General features: G+C 44.3%; 1 protein-coding gene across 4 annotated transcripts in view; it reads right to left on the bottom strand.

Annotated features, from left to right (window-relative positions):
• Positions 1–20764, bottom strand: part of FTO (FTO alpha-ketoglutarate dependent dioxygenase) — a 288006-nt gene that overhangs the window by 236350 nt on the left and 30892 nt on the right. For 3 of the 4 annotated variants that reach the window (XM_066583909.1, XM_066583910.1, XM_066583913.1), the window contains exons 2-6: positions 18816–18893; positions 17131–17728; positions 12368–12502; positions 2975–3054; positions 476–610 (exon numbers count right to left, since the gene is read on the bottom strand). In XM_066583909.1, coding sequence (XP_066440006.1) covers positions 476–610; positions 2975–3054; positions 12368–12502; positions 17131–17728; positions 18816–18893 — 1026 coding nt within the window. The remainder of the gene's footprint in view (positions 1–475; positions 611–2974; positions 3055–12367; positions 12503–17130; positions 17729–18815; positions 18894–20764) is intronic. The other variant, XM_066583912.1, reaches the window with a different exon arrangement.

Below are 20764 nucleotides of genomic sequence, written 5' to 3' on the forward strand. Positions count from 1 at the left end.
GTTTCTAAGATACTACATATTCCACTTGACGCTCACTTCTAGGATCAACCATACGTGGCCTGCCGCTGTGTGATCATCCCTCAAATGTTTGTCCATGGCTCAACCAGACATCTGCCAAATGTTATCTCCTGCGCAGAGATGAGGTCAGCAATCGTAATTTTATAATGTATGCATATATACCCTATGCATTAATTATACTAAAAAAGAAGAAACTCTGAGGATCCATGGTGCCCACCATATGGGCAGTGATGCCAGGGGAAGTCATGTGACCGCTGTGGCCTCTGGTTGGCTGCAGTGGTTAGATGGTAACAAAAACCAGGAGGATCATGGAAGATGCAGTGCTGATCACTGGGGGAACAAATGTATAAATATGGCTGTTTTTCTTGTTTTAACATGTTTAAAAAATTGCCTACATCCAGGCAAGCCTTTTAGCCTTAACACAATACTTTGTACACCCCGACCGTACTAACCGTACCTCATTGTGAATCTGTTCCACTTCTTGTAAAATTTCCAACTCTAGTGACTGTAGCTCCAGCTCTCCAGAGCAATTGAGGTTCTCCAGAGCCTTTTCACATCTTGCTCGTATAGAGCTCAAAGTACTGGTGGAACACTGCAAAACAACGACCAGTAAAAAGAGGAAAACCACAAACCACTTCTGCTGTTAACAATCAGTCTTCGATAAAGAGTTAAAATACAATAACATAAAAGTGTATAAAAGAGGTACGGCCGGCCGTCTGTGCGGTCATTTTCCATACAACACTCCTGAGTAGCCGTAGTTTCCATAATTCACTCTCAAACCAGGCTCCAAAGGACTCTGAAAATAGTAGGCTTTGCTAGAGAAGGTTGCAGTGACCAGATAGTCGCTGCAGGGAAATTTAAAGGGGTTGTCCAAGAGAGAAAAGAATGTGACAAAATAATAAAAGCAGCATCACTTACACATTAAATCCCAGGCTACTCCAGCATGGCCACTCCGGTCCTCCTCGCTAGCCTTTGCTTACATGGCTATAGTGGTGACATACCCCTACAGCCATGGGACTGCTGCAGCCCATCACTTGCCTACTGATTGGCAGCTACGTGAGTATATGGAGACGTCACCACTGCAGTAATGCAAACAAATAAGGTGGGCAGCACTGGAGCAAAGATACTGGAGCCGCTGGTATTAAGCAAGTAAGCAACACTTCTTTTATTATATAGCCAGGGAAACATTTAGGATAGGGGCTGGCAGGGCAACAAGCCACTCTGTCTTGGCTAGGGTATGTGGACCCCAGGCTTGGGCACTGGCCCATATTTTGCCCTAGGAAAAGCTATGACTGAATATGCTCGCTTCAGATTTTTGTCAGTGTATCCCCCTAATTTTAAAAACTAAAGTCAAACTCCATCAGGCATATCCAATATGACTCCCAGTATAGTTCCATCAGCTAAATATATATATATTCCAAAAACCACATCAGATTCTTGCACAAGTCCTAAAAGTAGATAAGGAGAACCAATTTAAAAAAATTTGAAAAAAATATAAAACATGGTCATTTATTTATTAAGGAAAATGATTCAATATCATAAGTCTCTGTGTGGCAAAAGTATGTGAACCTTTAGGATAAGCAGGTAAATGTACAGTCAGGTGTTTTCAATGAATGAGATGACAATCAGGTGTGAGTGAACGACCCATTGTATTTAATGAAAAGGAATCTATCAAAAGTCTGAACTTCACAACCCACTTGTAGAAGTATATTATGGCAGAAACATTTCTGAGGACCTCAGAAGAAGAGTAGTCGATGCTCTTCGAGCTGGAAAAGGTTGCAAAACCATTTCTGAAGAGTTCGGAGTCCACCTAGTCACTGTCAGACACACTGTGTACAAATGGAGAAAATTCAAGACCATTATTAGCCTCCCCAAGAGTGGTCAACCAAGAAAGATCAAGTCAAGAGCAAGGCATGTAATAGTCTGTGAAGTCGTAAAGGAGCCCAAGGTAACCTCTAAGCAACTAAAGGCCTTTCTCACATTAGCTAATGTTAATGAGTCCACCATCAGGACACTGAACAACAATGGTGTGCATGGAAGGATTCCAAGGAGAAAGTTACTGCTCTCCAAACAGAACATTGCTGCCCATTTGTAGCTTGCCAAAGATCACCTGGACAAGCCAGGAGGTTACTGGAACACAAAAGAGATCAAAATAGAGTTTCTTGGCTTAAATCAGAAACAAAGTCTTTGGAGAAAGAAAAACACCACATTATAGCATAAAAATCTTATAACATCTGTGAAATATGGTGGTGGTACAATCATGGCTTTGGCCTGTTTTACTGGGCCAGGATGGCTCGCCATCATTGATAGAACAATTAATTCTGAATTATACCAGCACATTCTAAAGGACAAAGTCAGTACATCTGTCCACGAGCTGAACCCGAAGAGAACGTGGGTCATGTAACAAGGCGACGACCCAAAACACACAAACTGTTCTACAAGAGAATGGTAAAAGAAGAATAAGATTAAAGGTTTGGAATGGCCAAGTCAAAGTCCTGACCTTAATCCTACAGAAATGTTGTGGAAGGACCAGAAGCGAGCGGTTCATGGGAAGAATCCCACCATAACAGGGTTCAAGCAATTTTGGATGGGCTAATTATTCTCCAAGCGGATGTGAAGGCCTAACCAACAATTACCGGAAATATTTAGATGCAGTTATTACTACACAAGGTGGTCACACCAGATACGGAAAGCAACGGTTCACATTCTTTTGCCAATCACAGACACGATATTGGATCATTCTTCACAATACATGAACTACAAAGTCTAATATTTGTAACTCATTCATTTTAATTGGTGCTTTTTATCTATATTTAGGATTTATGTGAAAGTCTAATATAGTTTTAGGTCAAATAAGCAGAAATACGGAAATCTTTTAAAGGTTCACAAACTTTCAAGTACCCTATATTGGAGTATTATACATATATCACAGAAGAGTATAATGGAAACAGCATACCTCAGCGACTCTGTGCGTGGAGCTGAACCGCGGCTGAGAGCCGGCAAGAACGCAGTGCTGATGAGTTTTGTTGAGGTTATCTATAGAAAGATCAATAGGAAAAACACAACATGGAAATCAATCATAGACATCTAGTTAGACGCGTCAAGAACGAGCGCACGGTTACACCGCGGCCGTGACGCCTGACATAGCCGTACTGACACATAAGACAATCTACAAAAGGCAAAAACACAACAGAAACATTACACATATGACATGACTTGTGATCATACTGCACTTTCACAAACAGCAGGTTAGTACTTCGTCTCTAGAAACTTAAAGGACTTCTCTGGGATCCTAATAAGTTCGTTAACCCATTGAGGAATTTTTCCTCATTTTACCTTGATGTTTTCTGAAACTCACAATAGGGATAAAACTTATGTTTTGCAGAATGAGCTATATTTTTCCCCTGCATTATTTTGCTGTACATATAATATAGTACTTAACATTTACTATTTCGGTAGAGAGGTGCTAAAAAAAGCAATTCCCAAATCGCTTATGTATTATTTTTTACGTGGTTCACTTTAAAAAAAGAAAACCAGTTGCAGCCGGGGGTCTTTGTTAGGAGCCCTTTACTTGGGCTGATCTGCAAAGTCCAGATTTATTATAGCCTCGTGTAAACAAGGCAGTAATTGGCCAACAAGCTCTTTTGTTGGCCGGCCACAATCACTTGCCAGCAGCATATCTCTCCGGAGGGATGGTAGATGTGATGCCTACAACATGCAAAACTATGAGGGACATTTACTAAGCCTGGCACTTTCAATGCTGGGTTAGTATCATTTCCCCCAGCGCATGGTGAGCTTAACCTTTTCAATCCAATTTTGGATTCAGGGTTTCCTAAAAGGCTTTCTCTTTTTGCTGTTATACAACGGTGCCATCTGCTGGCTAAAGCCAGTGTGTGTGCGCCAGAGAGGCTCTGACAGTGGAGTGGCTGGCAATAGATGGTAAGAATACCCTGTCGGACGTCTTCTGACATTGGAGCTGTACAAGCTTCAAAGAGAATGTAGGAAGATGTCAGGCAGTGGATTGGAAAGGGTTAAAGAAAGGCTATGTATAATGTTGCATCCATAAGACACTGGCAAAGCCACCATTTCTAAAAACACATTTAAGTAAGATGAAATGTCGTTTTTTTTGTACGGTAGACTAAACTGTCCTTTGACTACTTTTGAAAATCAGACAGTGCTTGATATATATAAAGGGCCCACCCCCAGCAGTGCTGTGCGCCTTGATAGAAATGTACGCCAAATTTGTCAGTCCGGACCAATCACACACTCCCCTGAAACTGGCAAGGAGGCTGAAAAGTCACAATTTTTTTGTGCAAGTGGCCTTTGCACCTTATGTTACCTTACTTTTATACGCCAGAAAACTGGTGTAACGCATTTTTAAATGTTCCCCATATGTGTAACCAGGAGGATCATTTTAAGAGGGGTTCCCTGAGACTTTTATCATTGATGATTTATGCTCAGGATAGGTCATCAATAGTTACCTGGTGGGGGTCCGCCACTTGGAGCCCCCACCGATCAGCTGTTTGTGGGGCGCGCTATCAGTGCAAACAGTGCTGGAAGCAGATAGCGCTGTCAACATTTCAGCATTCCAAGTTGGTCCTGCAGGCACAGCTACCACTGAACTCACTGCAATACCAACCTGGGACACTGCAATACGGACAGCGCTATCTGCTTCCAGCGCTATTCTCACTGATGGTAGGCTGATAAACCGCTGATCGGTGGGGATCCTGAGTGCCAGACCCTCACCTATCAACTATTGGTGACCTAACTCATCCATAATAAAAGCTCCGGACAACCCCATGAACATCCGTTCATCCCTATGCAGTTTCCAACAGGTTCCTGCCCATACAAAAGGATTCTTAGGCCACTCTCCCACATGCGTTCAGTTAAACGCTACTCGGAACTGCAGAATTTTACAGCAATTTCACGCGGCGGATTTGAATGCATGTCACAGCGCTTGAAAGCACTTTTTAATGAGCCTCATCATTGTGATGGGGTGCGTGAAAAACACAAAAACGCTGAAAAATAAAACAGACTGCGCTCAAAAATCATGTCTCGTTCCAGCGCAGGTCTGAGGAGCCCCATTAAAATCTTTGCGAGCGTAGTACGACAGTAAGCACGGCGCTCGGGACGCCATGCTAATCACACTGAAAACCGGTGTGCGAGAGTGGGCTTACGCCGGGCTCACACGAATATGTGGATTTCTGCAGCGGAAGACCTGTGAACATTAGCAGAAAGTAATTGCGAACGATCGCAGAAGATCGCTATGCACAACGTATTGTCTGCGCTGAAGAAATATCTCCCTCCCCTGCAGCCGGCATTTCTATCTATTTTCCTTCGAAGTTGTGAGCGTTTCCGCCACTCTTACACAATGTTAATTGCGTATGGGTGACGGAACACTCGCATCCATTGACTTCAACGGAGGCCGTCCGCGTGGAATCGTGCTAAAGTACAGCATGCTGCGATTTTTCTCCCGCTCACGGAATACACAATTCGTGTCCGCAAGTGTAAACAAAAAATCGAAAATGCATGCCTTTCAATGCCCGCGTCTTACTGCCGATTGCCTGGGCGGACAGCGATCGCGGAATCCACAATCTAAATCTTTCTGGCTGCAATATATCAACCCATTTGCATTCTAAACTCCACCGATGATTTGCCAAAAATGAGCTCAATCCCCTTTGTCAGATCCTCAGCCAATGGTTTCATATATTTCCAGGAGGAGCAACAGAGGAATCCCATAACACAGTAATTTCCTGAAGTGTACAGCACATGTATTGACAAAAACAGACATGTCGGAATAGCGGAGAGTCCTCTATCGGCCGTACAAGCGTGGCTGATCTCAGTCTACAGCTTTGTGACAATCCCCCCAAAAAATGGCGTCCGGGTAGCGTGACGCGGCGCTTGCGATGAAGGTGTCTCGGGTTGTCTTGGCATATTATTTTATTATCGCCATCAGCTTGTGTTGTAACTATTCACAGACGAACGACCTCCTAGCACCAAATCATTGCTTTAGAAGTGCTGTAGACACGTTCCCTTCAGCACTCTCTTTAGTGACTGAAATCAGTCCGAGGGCCAAGTGAGGGTAAAGAGGTGAAACCGTGCGCCAATTTATCTTCACTTTATTTGCTGCAGAGAACCAATCTATCTCCCTGCATAGACACGGCTCTCTGAGAATGGCTGCGGGGCGTTATTTATTCCTGCAAAGTGACTTTTGACACAGGGACAAAATAGGAGAAGCCGTCTTAAAATGAGTGGCCGTAGGCCAAATGTTTGCCAGTTCTTCTAAACGCCGAGTGCTAGATGAAACGTGTTTCCCTGGCAACTCGCCTGTCAATCAAAGCGGCAAAACAGATCAGCGCCCCGATCAGGACGCTTTTTTTTCCACGGTCGCTGCATAAATCAAAGAGTTAATGTCGTGGTAGAAGTCAGGAAATTCTATCGCTATTTTATCATTGACCGCGCTAAAATTTCATAGCTCCCCTCCCTGTAAACCTAATATCGTATTAATAGGCGAAGGAATCCTGTGAAACGCCATAAAGAAGGCGCACGGGAGATTAATAAGGATATACGAACAGAGGGCTCTGCTGCTTTAATGAAAGGACTTTTCCATATGTGAAGTCAATGTAAGGAGAAGAAAACATCGCAGCCCTGACACATGGAAGTGTTCGCCTCCATTGCCTTCGCCGTACAAAAGAAGAAGCAATCAGCGCAATTTTTGGGGGAGTCTGAAATTTTACATTTCAACAAACTATACTAAAAATAATTAAAGGGCAAATCTAGAATTACGTGGAAAAGGTTTGCTTTATTTTTCAGAAATATCATCATTGTTATCCATGCGTCGGGTCCGGTGTTGCAGCTCATCCCCATTCGATGCGTGGGGCTCAGCTGCAATGCAAGACAAAGCCAGTGACAAGGGTGGTGCACATTCTGAAAAAAAGAGGTCGGTACACAGGTGATATCGGTTGTGGCACAAAGGAGCAGGCAGGTAACGAAGTCGGGTGAAGCCAGAGGTTGGTACACAGGTAATATCGGTTGGGATACAAAGGAGCAGGCAATTGGCAGAGTCGGGGGAAGCTAGAGGTCAGCACACAGGTGATATCGGTTGTGGCACAAAGGAGCAGGCAGGTAACGAAGTCGGGGGAAGCCAGAAGTCGGTACACAGGCAATATCGGTTGGGATACAAAGGAGCAGGCAGGTAACGAAGTCAGGTGAAGCCAGAGGTCGGTACACAGGTGATATCGGTTGGGATACAAAGGAGCAGGCAGGTAACGAAGTCAGGTGAAGCCAGAGGTCGGTACACAGGTGATATCGGTTGGGATACAAAGGAGCAGGCAGGTAACGAAGTCAGGTGAAGCCAGAAGTCGGTACACAGGTAATATCGGTTGGGATACAAAGGAGCAGGCAACTGGCAGAGTTGGGGGAAGCTAGAGGTCAGCACACAGGGGATATCGATTGTGGTACAAAGGAGCAGGCAAGTAGCGGAGTCGGGGGAAGCCAAAGGTCGGTATTAGAGATGAGCGAGCACACTCGGATAAAGCAGTTACTCGAGTGAGCATCACTCTTCTTGAGTAACTGCTTACTGGGTGAGCAGGGGGGGGGGCGGGTGTTAGCAGGGGAAAGAGATAGATCACCCAATGCCCCTCGCTCACCCAGCCGCCCCCAGAGCCTGCTTGGACCAGTAAGCAGTTACTCAAGAAGAGCGATGCTCGCTTGAGTAACTGCTTTATCCGAGCGTGCTCGCTCATCTGTAGTCGGTATACAGGGGATATCGGAATTATGGAGTCATTTCCTCTTAAATGAAGTTTCCTTTTCAGAGTATGAATTCTTTCCAATTAAGATGTTTTCTCGCCATTACAATGAATCAGAAAATGACGCAGCACTTAAATCCAGCTATTATTATAAGAATACAGGGTGACTGAAAATGCGGAAACACCTGTATAGAATGAAAACGGTTTGGCAGATGGTGATTCAATTTTAAATACGAGCTCTGGGAAAAAGGGCAAACCTGTTAGGCCATGTCACCGAAATGACGGCCATTTTGAATGTCGACATCATAGGTTCAACTCTAATTTTTTCCAATGGGAAGGTAGATGTGTGATATTTCAAACTAGCAGAGAATTTCACCAGAAGACAATGGTGAGCTTCATTTTAACATAACTTTATTTGTGCTCATGTCAGCACAATGATTTGTCTTCATTACAGCGTTATCTCAAGCAGAATGTGCTGATATCGTCCTTATGCCAGCTGAACGAAGCACATGTGTCATCACTGCAGATTTTAATCAATGCCACCCAACCAGACCTCCCGTTACCCACAGTGCAGTTGCCAAACTTCTTTCCAAATTCCGAGAAACAGGTTCAGTCACTGATTAACCAAAATCTAAATGACCAAAAACTGAAGCATCAGCAACTACTGTCTAGGCCTCATTCAGCAAGAACCGACAACGTAGCACTCATCGTCTGTCTTAGGCCTCAAGTCCACGGGGAAAATCAGGCCCGCTACGAATTCTCCACGGAGAATCCGCAGCGGGTCCCTCCTGCCCCGCGGACATGAGCCGCATGTGCCGGGCACATCCGCCGGGCCGAAGAAAGAAGATCCGACCGCAAAGAAGGGAAGATCTGCACGGTCCGCTGCGGGTAAGTTTATTCTTATTTTAGGTCTCCCGCGGATCCGGACGGCTTCCATAGGCTTCAATAGAAGCCTGCGGGAGACCCGCACGAAAATGGAGCATGTCCATTTTTTTTCATGTTCCATATTTTTTTTTATTCACTTTTATTGACCATCCGCGGGTATTTATCTACCCGCGGGTGGTCAATGCATCCCTATGGGGTGCGGATCCGCGGGCAGGAGAAGAGTTAAAATCCGCTGCGGATTTTAATTCTTCTTTTCCCCGTGGACATGAGGCCTAAGGAATGTAGTGTTAGCCGCACTTCCGTACAGCGAATTATGTCTACTTATGAATGGCATTCTTACAAATTGCAGATGCTGCAACACCTAATGGAGGACGACCCAGACCATCAGATAGAATTTGCAGAGTCGGTGAAACAACCACTTCAGAAAACACCATCATTCCCATTGCCTGCAATGCATAAAAGTCACTGAGTTAACATGAAAACGAATAAAGTTATGTTAAAATGAAGCCGGCCATTGTTTTTCTGCTGAAATTCTCTGCCAGATTGATATATCACACACCTACCTTCCCTCTGGAAAGATCAAGAGTTGAATCAAAATGGCTGTCATTTTGGTGACATAGCCTAACATGTTTACCCCTTCTCCTGCAGCGTGCATGCAAAATTGAATCACCCTCTAAACATACCCTTTTCATTATATATGGGTGTTTCCACACTTTTGAGCCACCCTGTATGCATATTTAGGATTTCAGCCGCAGTTCAGCAGCACTGCTGATTAGAGCCACCTGATTGGCTCTTCGGCATCACGTGACTACACAGCGTGCACGTGGATTGCCTTCAGCAGCCGTGCACTACACACTACAGTTAAGCAGACGTGCACTACACTTAAGCAGCACAGGATTAGGGTTAGGGTTTAGGGTTAGGTTTAGGGTTAGGTTTAGGTAACCCTAACCTTAAACCTAACCCCGTGCTTCTTAAGTGTAGTGCACGTCTGCTTAACTGTAGTGTGTAGTGCACGGCTGCTTAACTGTAGCGTGTAGTGCACGTCTGCTTAACTGTAGTGTGTAGTGCACACGGCTGGTGCTGAAGAGCCAATCAGGTGGCTCTAATCAGCAGCGCTGCTGAACTGCGGCTGAAATCCTAAATATGCATCCTGTATTTGTATAAGTATTTGTTTCACTTTTTGTTTCTTTTGGCAGCTAAAAAGAAAAATGAATAAATCAATAAGAAAATAAAAACATAAATCCCGTTAGTATGCAAAGCAAGAAACACACAGAAAGAAGCAAGATGAAGGGAGGCAAGTCGGAGGAAAATATTAAAAGGACAAAAAAACAAAATACGGGCAGTGCGGCCGCCTGGGGAACGTTTAGGTTTTCATATATTTCTCTTTATTCTACAGGAAAAAAAAAAGAAAAAAACCAAAAGCAGAAAAACCTCGCTGACCTTTCCACAATGTATGAATCCGCAGGGAGCGGGGCTAATACAGGATAAAGCATTACAAAATGGACAGTCCTATCAGATCCTATATTGTGATGATGGGGGAGATTTACGGTCCTCTACATGATAAAGCATTGTAACGTCGGCCAAGTGAAATGCCCTTGTGTCCGAAGAGTTAATGGAGGCGCGACAGAGGATAAGCCGAACAGATCGCGGAACGCTGGCGTTAGGAGTCCAGAGTTCACGTCGGAGGGCTAATACTGGGGAGCGCCTATTGAATATCAATGCGAGGAAGCGATTTATAAGTGCAGGGTGGGTTTACGGGCCCCTTGCCTTTACACGGAATAGATCAGGACGTTATTACAGGGTTTTATAAATCAACATAAGCATGAAGAAAAGAAAAGGCTGCAGAGGAGCCTATAAAAGGTTCATACCTACCAGGGGGATATTGCATGTTCTAAAACGTATGGTAAACAGAGAGCGATCAATACCGGATTTATGTCAGCCGGCTAGCTCCGTTCCTACAGACATGGAGGACTATAAAGTATGAAGAGTTATTGGCCATGAGATATAATGTAGCTTTGTAGGGCATCTGCCATGTAATCTGTATATTGTGTCTTGCCTTAAGGTTTGCAGATGTAAATAAAACTCGATACTAAAACTCCTTCACGACAGCTTAAAAAGGAAGGCAACCGGGAGTGTAATGAGGGAAGCCTACAGGTGCTATGTGGCTGACGGCAGAGATTCTCTCCCTGTGCGGACTCTTCATTAGTGACCTTAGCATCGGGGCTTGTCACTTTGTATCACCTTATAAGTAACCCGGTTAAACCTTACTAGATATCAGGACATATACCATATTTTTCGCTTTATATGGCCTCATGTCCACGGGCACACACCGATTCTGCATAGGGCATCCCTGCGTACCTGTCCGTGTCTTGGAAGTTCTGTTCTGCGGATGTGTGCGGAAGTACCGACTGGCACACATGCCCAGCTAGATTTTTTTCTTCAAACTCATGCTTTTCCTGTGGCCCGTAGCAATGTCAACTGCAGACACTCCACGAATTGGAAGACTTCCAATGACTTTAACCCTTTCCAATCCACTGTCTAACGTCTGAAGACATTATGATTTAGGGCTGTACAGCTCCGATTTTGGAAGGCATCCGTCGGGGTTCTCTTACTGTATATTGCCAGCCTCTCTGCTGTCGGAGACTATCCAATGTGTCACCTCATGCAGTACTGGCTTTAGCCAGCAGATAGTGCTATTGTATAACGGCAGAAAAAGAGTAAGCCCCCTAGGGAAACCAGGATACAAATTGGATTGGAAAGGGTTAATAAATGGGAACCACAGTAAAAAGGAGCATGCGGCAATTGGTTTCCGCTTGTGTACATGAAAAATCATTTTTCCATAGCATACTGTGGACGGTTATTGCTGCGGAATCCGGAGAGGAATGTCTGCTCCGAAATCCGCAGCAAAAATCCGCCCCGGGACATGAGGCCTAAGATGCATTTTTTTCCCCCCAAAGCGAGGGGAAGAGGTGCGTGCATCTTATAAAGCGAACGTGCTGAAATTCCGACCCGACTGTCAGCTGTGTGGTAAGGATCGCATGTCCTTAAAACACAGCTGCCGGCCGGCTTCACCCCATAGTAGTGGAGGAAAGCAGTTCTCTCTGCCAGCCGTACGTACTGCTGATTGGTGGAGGCAGGGAAGCAGCTGCAGTTCCCGGTGGCGCTCACTGCTGATTGGTTGTTGTATTAATGTAGTATGTAAGGTCCAACAAAAAACACCTTCATCCACTTCAGCCTATTACCCTCAATGTTAATCCAAAGGCAAAAAAAAAACCAACTAATGAGGTAGAAGCCAATTTTCCACATTGAAGGGAAAAATACCTTCCTGACTCCAATCTGGCATTCGGAATAACCCCGGGTTCACCGCCCCTCTGAATTCAATAATGATTATAACAACTCATCCTCCACCAATCAGCTGGCTCCCTTCCTCCCGCCGTACCATGAGTGCCGCTGTTACAGAGCTCCGCTGCTCCTGCTGTGGATGAGAAAGGAAGGAGTTACAGAGGCCCTCCTTCGCCTGTACTATCGCCTACATTGTCACCTAAAGTCCCTGGGGGAGTTCAAAATATTTTCTTCCTATTTTCCTCCTCTAAGACATAGGTGCGTCTTATCATCAGGTGCGTCTTATAGAGTGAAAATATAAAAAAGGATAAGAAAAAAAAGCACAGCATGCAAATAAAATGAGAAATGCTAATAAAGCCATCTGCATATATTACCGAGCATGAAATAGGAATCTCCTGGATTTAACGGTAGAGCAAGCCCTGGGGTCTCTATGTCCCAAGCGACCTTAAGACCCACATGCCACTTCGATATATCCATGGCTTCTTCTTCGCACGTTTCCGTAGCACCATCTGAAACAAAAGACAAAAAGTAACATAAATCCAAAATAAGGCATTGCACTATGATGCAGGTCTGCCGCCACCAATGGGGAAGCTAGATGAGTTTTTTTTATTGAAGTCAATAATAAGGCAAATTCAGTAAGCTTCTCCAATTGGTGGATCTGATTGCCGGAGTTTTAAGTGGCGGTTTTGCAAACAGTTTTGATTATAAAATCTCCTATAGTTTCTTTTTTCTACAGCTCCTATGAAGACATGTTTCTATAGCAACAGACTACAAACAAATAGTGTAGTCTGATCCTGCAGTCATATTAGTATTCATCTCTCCCCAAATTCCTGCTGCCAAATGAATTTTAGAAGGAAATGGGGATAGATGAAAGGGATCGGGATTGGAGTGTCAAACTACACGGTAGTTAAAGGAGACCAGTCATGCTCCCTTTGACCAGCAGAGTGGTCTGTATATCTTTATAGACACATACCCACTGAGTCCAACCATTTTTTTAGACCCCCCCCCCCCTCCCCGTTGACCTGAACTGCCTCCTGTTACATGCTGCTCACAGTCTCACACTAGTCTTGCGTCAAGTAAACGGTCTCCATTGCTCAATTTCAATGGCTGACGTCAGATATTATGGACATTTAGTGGTGGAGACCACCTACTAGACAGATGACTAGTGTGGAGCTCCGTAGGTAACAGGAACCATTGCAAGAAAATGGGATAGCCTACAAGAAAAAGGAAAATGGGATCAGTGGAGACTCCGCTGTAAAGGTATGCAGCCCGCTGAGCTGATCAGACATGGCAGGTCTTTAAGGAGGGTTTCACACAAGGCATAATTTTGTCCAGTAATTCAGAACATATTTTAGTTCTTAATCGAGGGTCCAGCTTTGTCCCGATTACAAGTCTTGGTAAGTTCTGATGGGTAAAAGTCATTAAAAGAGAGCAAATTCTTCTAGAATGCCAAAACTGAGCATTGATGCATCTTAGTAGGGTGTTACTCTACAACTGATCTCTTCTAGATCATGGGCCACTTATAGACTTTAGGGCCAACAGGACTAAATTAGCACCAGTTGAAGATACAGTCAGAACTGACCAATTTGTTGAACTTGTTACCAGGGAGACTGAAGCCCTTGGGCTCAAATAGGACTTTCTCTCTAACCCACCGCCTCATTTTATGTGGCACGCTGGCCGTACATTAAACTTTAAGGGGGTTATCCAGGCAGCGCCCACTGGAATACACCGGGGTCAGAGCGGTCTCATTGAAATCAATTAGAGTTATGCCTGCAATTACAAGTGCCAACCACTTCGCAGAGGTTGGTGCGATGCTTTCGCTCCGACCCAGGCGTATCCCAGCGGGCGCTGCCTGGATAACCCCGTTAAAGGAATTCTACTCCCCTTGCCCGCAGCTCCAGTCTGGCACAGCAGTGTAGGGTCTTTGGCCACTGATGTCTGCACCGAGGTGAGAGGTCAGCGGTCACAGACTCAGCAGCGGCTGCCACTGTTGATGTGCCAGAGGTGCAGGTAGGGTGAGTGTAAAGCCTGTAGGGATGCTGCCCAGCCATAAACCAATAGAGGGGTTGCTATAGGACTCTGGCAGGGGAAGGGGGAATAGAGGGGACACTGTTACTACTGGGGCTACTATGGGGGTCACTGCTACTATTGGGACCACTATGGTGGCACTGTTACAACTGCGGCCACTATGAGGGGCAGTGTTACTACTGTGGCCACTAAGAGGGGCACTGTTACTAATGCAGCAACTATGATGGGCACTGTTACTACTGCGGCCACTATGGGGGGCACTGTTATACTGGGGCAACTACAGGGGTGTCTATTAGGGCTCGTTCAGATGGAAGTAAGCGAATTTGGGTCCTAAAAAAATACCCTGCATATTTGCGCGACCAAAAATGCCGGCACTTTTATGTGCACAAATACATTGTCTATTTGCAAACACAAAAAGGAATGCAGACAGGCTTATGGAAATGGTGCGCAAAGACGCAGTCAATATGCAGGTTTGCTACATACTTGTGCCAGCCCATTCACTTCAATAGCCTATTGTGGTGCGTAATACATACTAAAATAGGTCACAACGCCAATTTTTCCACACGATTGCAGATCGTATAAAAAAATATGCTTATGTGAACAAAGCCATTGAAATCAATGGGTTCTATTCACTGTGCAATACACTCATGTGAACGAGCCCCTACTATACAATTACAATCAGCCCCTTTAAGGCAACAATAAGACCGATGTGGCCCTTGATGAAAATGAGTTAGACAACCCTGCTCTAAGCTAAGTAGTCATGAATTGATTGCTCTGAAGAGGACAAAGTTGGCAATATTAAAATGATAGACAAGACTGAATACACATTCATATGCCTTACCATACTTGTAAGGAGAGACAGATACTTGGGCAGATTTACTAATACTGGGGAAAATTGGCTTCTACCTCATTGGGTTATTTTGCCTTCCTCTGGATCAACACTGGGGGGTAATAGGCTGAACTGGATGGACAAGAGTCTTTTTTATACCTTACATAATATGTTTCTATGTCTAAGAATTAGGCAGTGCAGACTTAGACTAGACAGCCTTAAAATGCACCAGATTTCTCACAGTGACTTTGCTGGATGATACATTTGGTGACTCTTCGGACTTTAGTCTAACTTTCTTCCTCCTATTAGTTGGCTTAGTTGACAGCAAACTTTACAGCAAATCTTTGGAGCAAATTTGGCACACATTGTCACATTTAGTCAATGCCCTCTTTCACAAAGCCAAACCCCCCGTTCCGATGCAGAGTAAAAAGTATCCCAAAGTGCCTAAAACACATCATAAATGTGGGGAAAAGTAAGTAAGGATGGCTTTATATGGGACAACTATCGGCCGAAAAATCGTTCAAATGAGTAATTTTAAGCGATAATTGCTCCATGTAACTACGGGACCCAATGGGGTGCTGAGTGAGAAATCGCTAATAAATTACTAGTTGCTTCATTGCAGTTCACTGAAAACGAATCGACTAATGAGCGGCTCTTGTTCAGTGTAAGCAGGCAGTGGTTTATCTCTGAACGACTGCCTGTTCACTGTGAATGTAGGCAGACATCCGGAAGAGATCTCCGGCTCGCTCGGCCTCCATTCCCTGAATGACTATCCCTCCTGTGTGAACGTAAGGGGTGATAAGTCTTCCAATGTAAAGTAAATACCAAGATGGCTTTCTGTCGCAATTTGCGCCAGAAAACTGAAGAATTTCCAGTAGTAAATATTCCCGATTACGTTCTGTCCTCAATACAAGAAAACCCTACAAACAGTACGGAGACTATAATATAATCAGTAAAGGGGAATTTACGTTTTCTATTCCACGATTCATCAAATCGCTACATTTTACCGGCTGCCTAACATTTATAAACATATAGTTCCCATGAGGAAGAGGCAAATAGTATCAGGAAGTAATAATCTGTGTCACAATGTATCAATCTTTGTAGATTACACAGTGATTGTATCCTGTTACTATGGAAACATACGGGCCTGCATAAAAACTACAGACACAATATTTGCAAAGTTAACTACTTTCTTATTTGTTTATGTTGTAGCAGTAAATACAATTGTCTGCGGAGTAGGACACAGCCTTCACCATACACATTAATAGTTCTAACCATATACGGGTACTTGGACATTTATCAGATGACATTTATGACCATAAGGCCGTGTTCACACTGCATGTTCTATGTTGGAAAAACCCAACCCGGATCTGCCCTACAATCCATGGCAAAAATTCAAGGCCGGGGCCTCGGGTTTCTGCCGTGGATCCTGACACAGAATAGCCCTATTTACTTGGGCTAATCGGCACGCAGGTATCCCGCTGACATGGAATCCACACCAAGATCGGACATGTCACTTCTTGTGTTTTTCACAACGCAGATTTCACAATAACAGGAATGAGAAGTTGATTTAACCTTTTGCAATCCAATTTTGGATTCAGAGTTTCCTAGGGGGCTTTCTCTTTCTGCCATTATACAATGGCACCACCTGCTGGCTAAAGCCAGTACTGCGGTATTGGACATGCTGGAGAGGACCCTGACAACAGAGCGGCCATTAATATACAGTAAGAGTACCCTGCCAGACGTCTTCTGACATCGGAAGCTGTACAGCCTTCAATCAGAATGTCTTTAGACGCCAGGCAGTGGATTGGAAAGGGTCATGTGGTTTCTATGTCAGATCTGCGTCAAATTCTGCATTGTGAAAAACACTTAAAAGTTTGATAGATGTGGGCCTTGACTTCTTCGGCCCAAACCTATCTCCAGTACAAAGGTCTACCAGTGTTCATCCCGTCTAGCAAGGTGACAGCTCAACATAGCACCGAGGTGGAGAATGAATTGAGAGGTGGCAACACAATGCGCCAATCTCTTCATTCACTTAACCAGGAGTTCCAAAAACTCTGGCGGAGGATTGTACAATCACACTTGCCTCAAAAACATACATGTGGAGAGAATGTATCCCAAGTCAGTAGGGGGGAGAGGGATGGATCGCCACGCCTATCGCCCACTCCCAATGAATAGGCTTCCTTGCCACTCTTCGAGTTGAGACCCTGTGGTATATGCTGTAAGGTGGGAATAAGACGTTAAAGAAATTAATAGCTCAACAATCAAAACCTTTCCGACCTTGGTAACTGTAGTTGTAAACAGCAACTGTAGATCCCTCCACAAGGTTCTCATCATGGTGCCAGCTCACCGCCATTTTCCCCATGCCAAAATATGGTTCCTCTCTGAGATAAGACATGGTTTGTGGGTTCATATAATTTATTAAAGTCACATTAAAACATTGAACGTCCTCTTGGCCAAAGTCTTCATTATTCTGTAAAAATATCTGCCCACCGGAGGTGCTGGGGGCGTCACTCAAGTGTTTACTTCTTAACTTGTTTAACTCACATATTGTCTGAAGATGAAGAGATTTATTTAGGTGGTAAAAAGCTTTGCAGGCATTGGCGATGCCTTCTGTCCTGTAGCTAATATTGTGATCCTCTTCTGGCCATGGCACAGCAAACAGCCTTGTATTCAGGTATTTGTAGGTACATCCTGGCTGACCAATCAGGATCCTCGATACAGGCGTTAGTAGGTCTTTACCTTTCAGCTGCACAAGGTCTCGAGACAAGCAACCATGATGGAGTAACGTTAGAAATGCCTTCTGGACGGCGTGATGTAACTCTGTAGGGATCTGGTTAGCTTCCTGGATTACCAACTTGGCATATTTTGTGCTCCACTGTAACAACAATATATCGGTTTAGCTTAAAGATATGCACATTTTAGAGTCCTAAATATTAAATGGCCTCTGTCATTTCAATAAACGCTGCGTGAATCAATAGTACAAGCGAATAAAAGAAACTTTGTAATATAGTTTATTTAATAAAGATAACTCTTTATGCACTTATTAGGCTCCTTTCTTCCTCTCTCTGACTGGATCACTCATTCTCAATTTACTGATATTTCAGCTTCACTGAGAAATCAGGTTACAGCTATTGCCCATTGAAGTCAATAGAGAGGAGAAAAGGAGAAGGAGGAAGCAGCTGCACAATTAAAAAGAAGCAGAGACGCTGCAGCAGCTTCTAGTGAGTTTTGTAATCTCACCCCAATACTGGATTCACAGCTACACTGCTCATTACTTATGCTCACTGCCCTCTATGCTACTGCCGGAGGTGTGCTACAGAGCCAAGAGGAATCAGAGTCCCCTGCTGTGTGTGGGAGTCACTGTAGCAACTACTGTAGTTTCCACCTACCAGCTCAGGGAAGACTGATAACTAGATATGGAGCCTTCAGAAAGGGAAAATGGGGCAAAATGCAGTATACAAGTCCTATCATGGGCAGAAATAAAGTTATCCCTCATGCATGCACACAGAAGTTTATTTTGAAAAATAACAGGAAATAACATGGATTATTTGGGATTTATTCAAAGATGGATCCAGCATCGCTGTCATGGCATTGTGATGAACATAGGCCATTTATTTATCCTCCGTTGCTTTCTGCTGTGCTGTACAGATAGTCAGCGTTCAGATCCGTCTGCGTCCTTCCACACATATGGCATTCTTGTCTATATAATTGCAGAAGATAAATGGAAAGACTAAATATACCTATATTATAATCTAAAACAGTTCTTGTACCCATTGACACATCCCTACATAATCCTGCAGGTGAACAGACTTACCACTCAACTTGCCAAAGCTGGTGAGTAATAGAAAATGAGACTTTGTACCTTTCTGTAGAAAATGAGACTTTGTACCTTAGTGTAACTATCTAAAGGGATATTTCTATTTGATACATTATTGCATAGCCATGATATATGTTATACATACCAACTGATGGAAGCCATCATCCTTTGGAGTAAGATACTGTAGACGCACACCACCAATTTGTTGAAGAAGTTTCCGTTTCTTAAAAAAAAATAAACATAAACCAGCAACTAAGTAAGTTAAAGTATAATAATATTATCCAATAACAGTGACAGGGAATCTGTTGCCAGACCGCTATCAATCAGGTTCTATACAGTTCACACATCTGTGCCCAACCCAGAGAGTAAGGATCAGCACAAATATAACTTAGCTTCTTTCACACTGCATTCTTTGATCCAGTGCCGGTTGCGTCCCCATCTTCTACATAGAACACTGCATAGTGATGGGAAGCAGGACGTTACCATAGGGGTCGATATGTGAGACGGAAACCTCGTTGGTCTCCCTTTCACATAGATTTTGTCCTGGTCAGTCTTTCAAAATGGATAGAAAAGCACCATCCACAGACTGACGGGGCCGAAAACTATGTGAAATGGAGACCAAAGAGGTCTCCGTCCCACATATTGACCCCTATGGTTCCATCTCAGATCCATCATTAGTGTAGAGGTGGACAACTCTTTTGAGATGACACAATAAGCTTTTAGGAATATTTCTATATCTTCAAAAGTCCTGCCCCCCTCTATCAAAACCACGACTCCTCTAGGCCGAGCTTGTATGGATTGCGAATTCTGCGATTGACTTCCACTTGGTCTTTCCGTGGCAAAATGCCGGCATTGAAAGTCATGTAGTTTTGATTTTTCCTTCACACTCGCAGAAACAAATTGCGTATCCCGTGAGCAGAAGAAAAAAAAATAAATCGCAGCATGCTTTATTTTGCCACAAAATCTATGCGGATGGCCTCCATTGAAGTCAATGAAGGCGTCCGACCCACAGCCCATATGCAATTAACATTATGCATGGGCTGCGGGTACTGGCGTCATCCCTCACCGATGGCACGGAAAATGCAAAAAAAAAAAAAAAATATGTACTGTGCATGACCGACTATGAGCCTCCGCTGTACAGTTGATGTAGGTACGCAGGGTCATCAGCTGGGTCACAGTTGTGGGCTTCCCGCATGTGGAATCCGACCTGCTCATGTCTTAAAGGGGTTGTCCCGCGCCGAAACAGGGTTTTTTTTTTTTTTTTTTTTAACCCCCCCCAGTCGGCGCGAGACAACCCCGATGCAGGGGTTAAAAAAACAAACCGGAGAGTGCTTACCTGAATCCCGGCGGTCCGGCGTCTTCATACTCACCTGCTGAAGATGGCCGCCGGGGTCTGCTCCCTCCGTGGACCGCAGCTCTTCTGTGCGGTCCATTGCCGATTCCAGCCTCCTGATTGGCTGGAATCGGCACGTGACGGGGTGGAGCTACACGGAGTCGGCATTCTGCACGAGCGGCCCCATTGAAGACAGCAGAAGACCCGGACTGCGCAAGCGTGGCTAATTTGGCCATCGGAGGCCGAAAATTAGTCGACACCATGGAGACGAGGACGCCAGCAACGGAGCAGGTAAGTATAAAACTTCTGATAACTTCTGTATGGCTCATAATTAATGCACAATGTACATTACAAAGTGCATTAATATGGCCATACAGAAGTGTATAGACCCACTTGCTGCCGCGGGACAACCCCTTTAAACTCATTTCTTTTGTATTTTGGTAATTGACAAAAATAAAAACTATTAACACTTTATTTTTGCAAGCAGCATTTATTCCCCACCGGCCTAAATATAATAAGTCAGTCAACTTCTGGAAATGGTCATGGACACTCCAGGATTACTACGGAGGAGATATTTAACTGCGGAGCTCAGATAACCTGGGATTTGGTCATCCATTACCAAACTCATCCATGTAAGTGTTCACACCAGGCTGCTTCCCAGCAATCAACAACTCGGCAGCGCTGTTCCCACACCATCATGCATATGCACCCGGTAATTAGCAGCTAGCATTCAGGCCATTGAAGCGCAAGAACATTTAACC

This window comes from Eleutherodactylus coqui, chromosome 11, assembly GCF_035609145.1.
Source record: "Eleutherodactylus coqui strain aEleCoq1 chromosome 11, aEleCoq1.hap1, whole genome shotgun sequence".
NCBI lineage: Eukaryota > Metazoa > Chordata > Amphibia > Anura > Eleutherodactylidae > Eleutherodactylus > Eleutherodactylus coqui.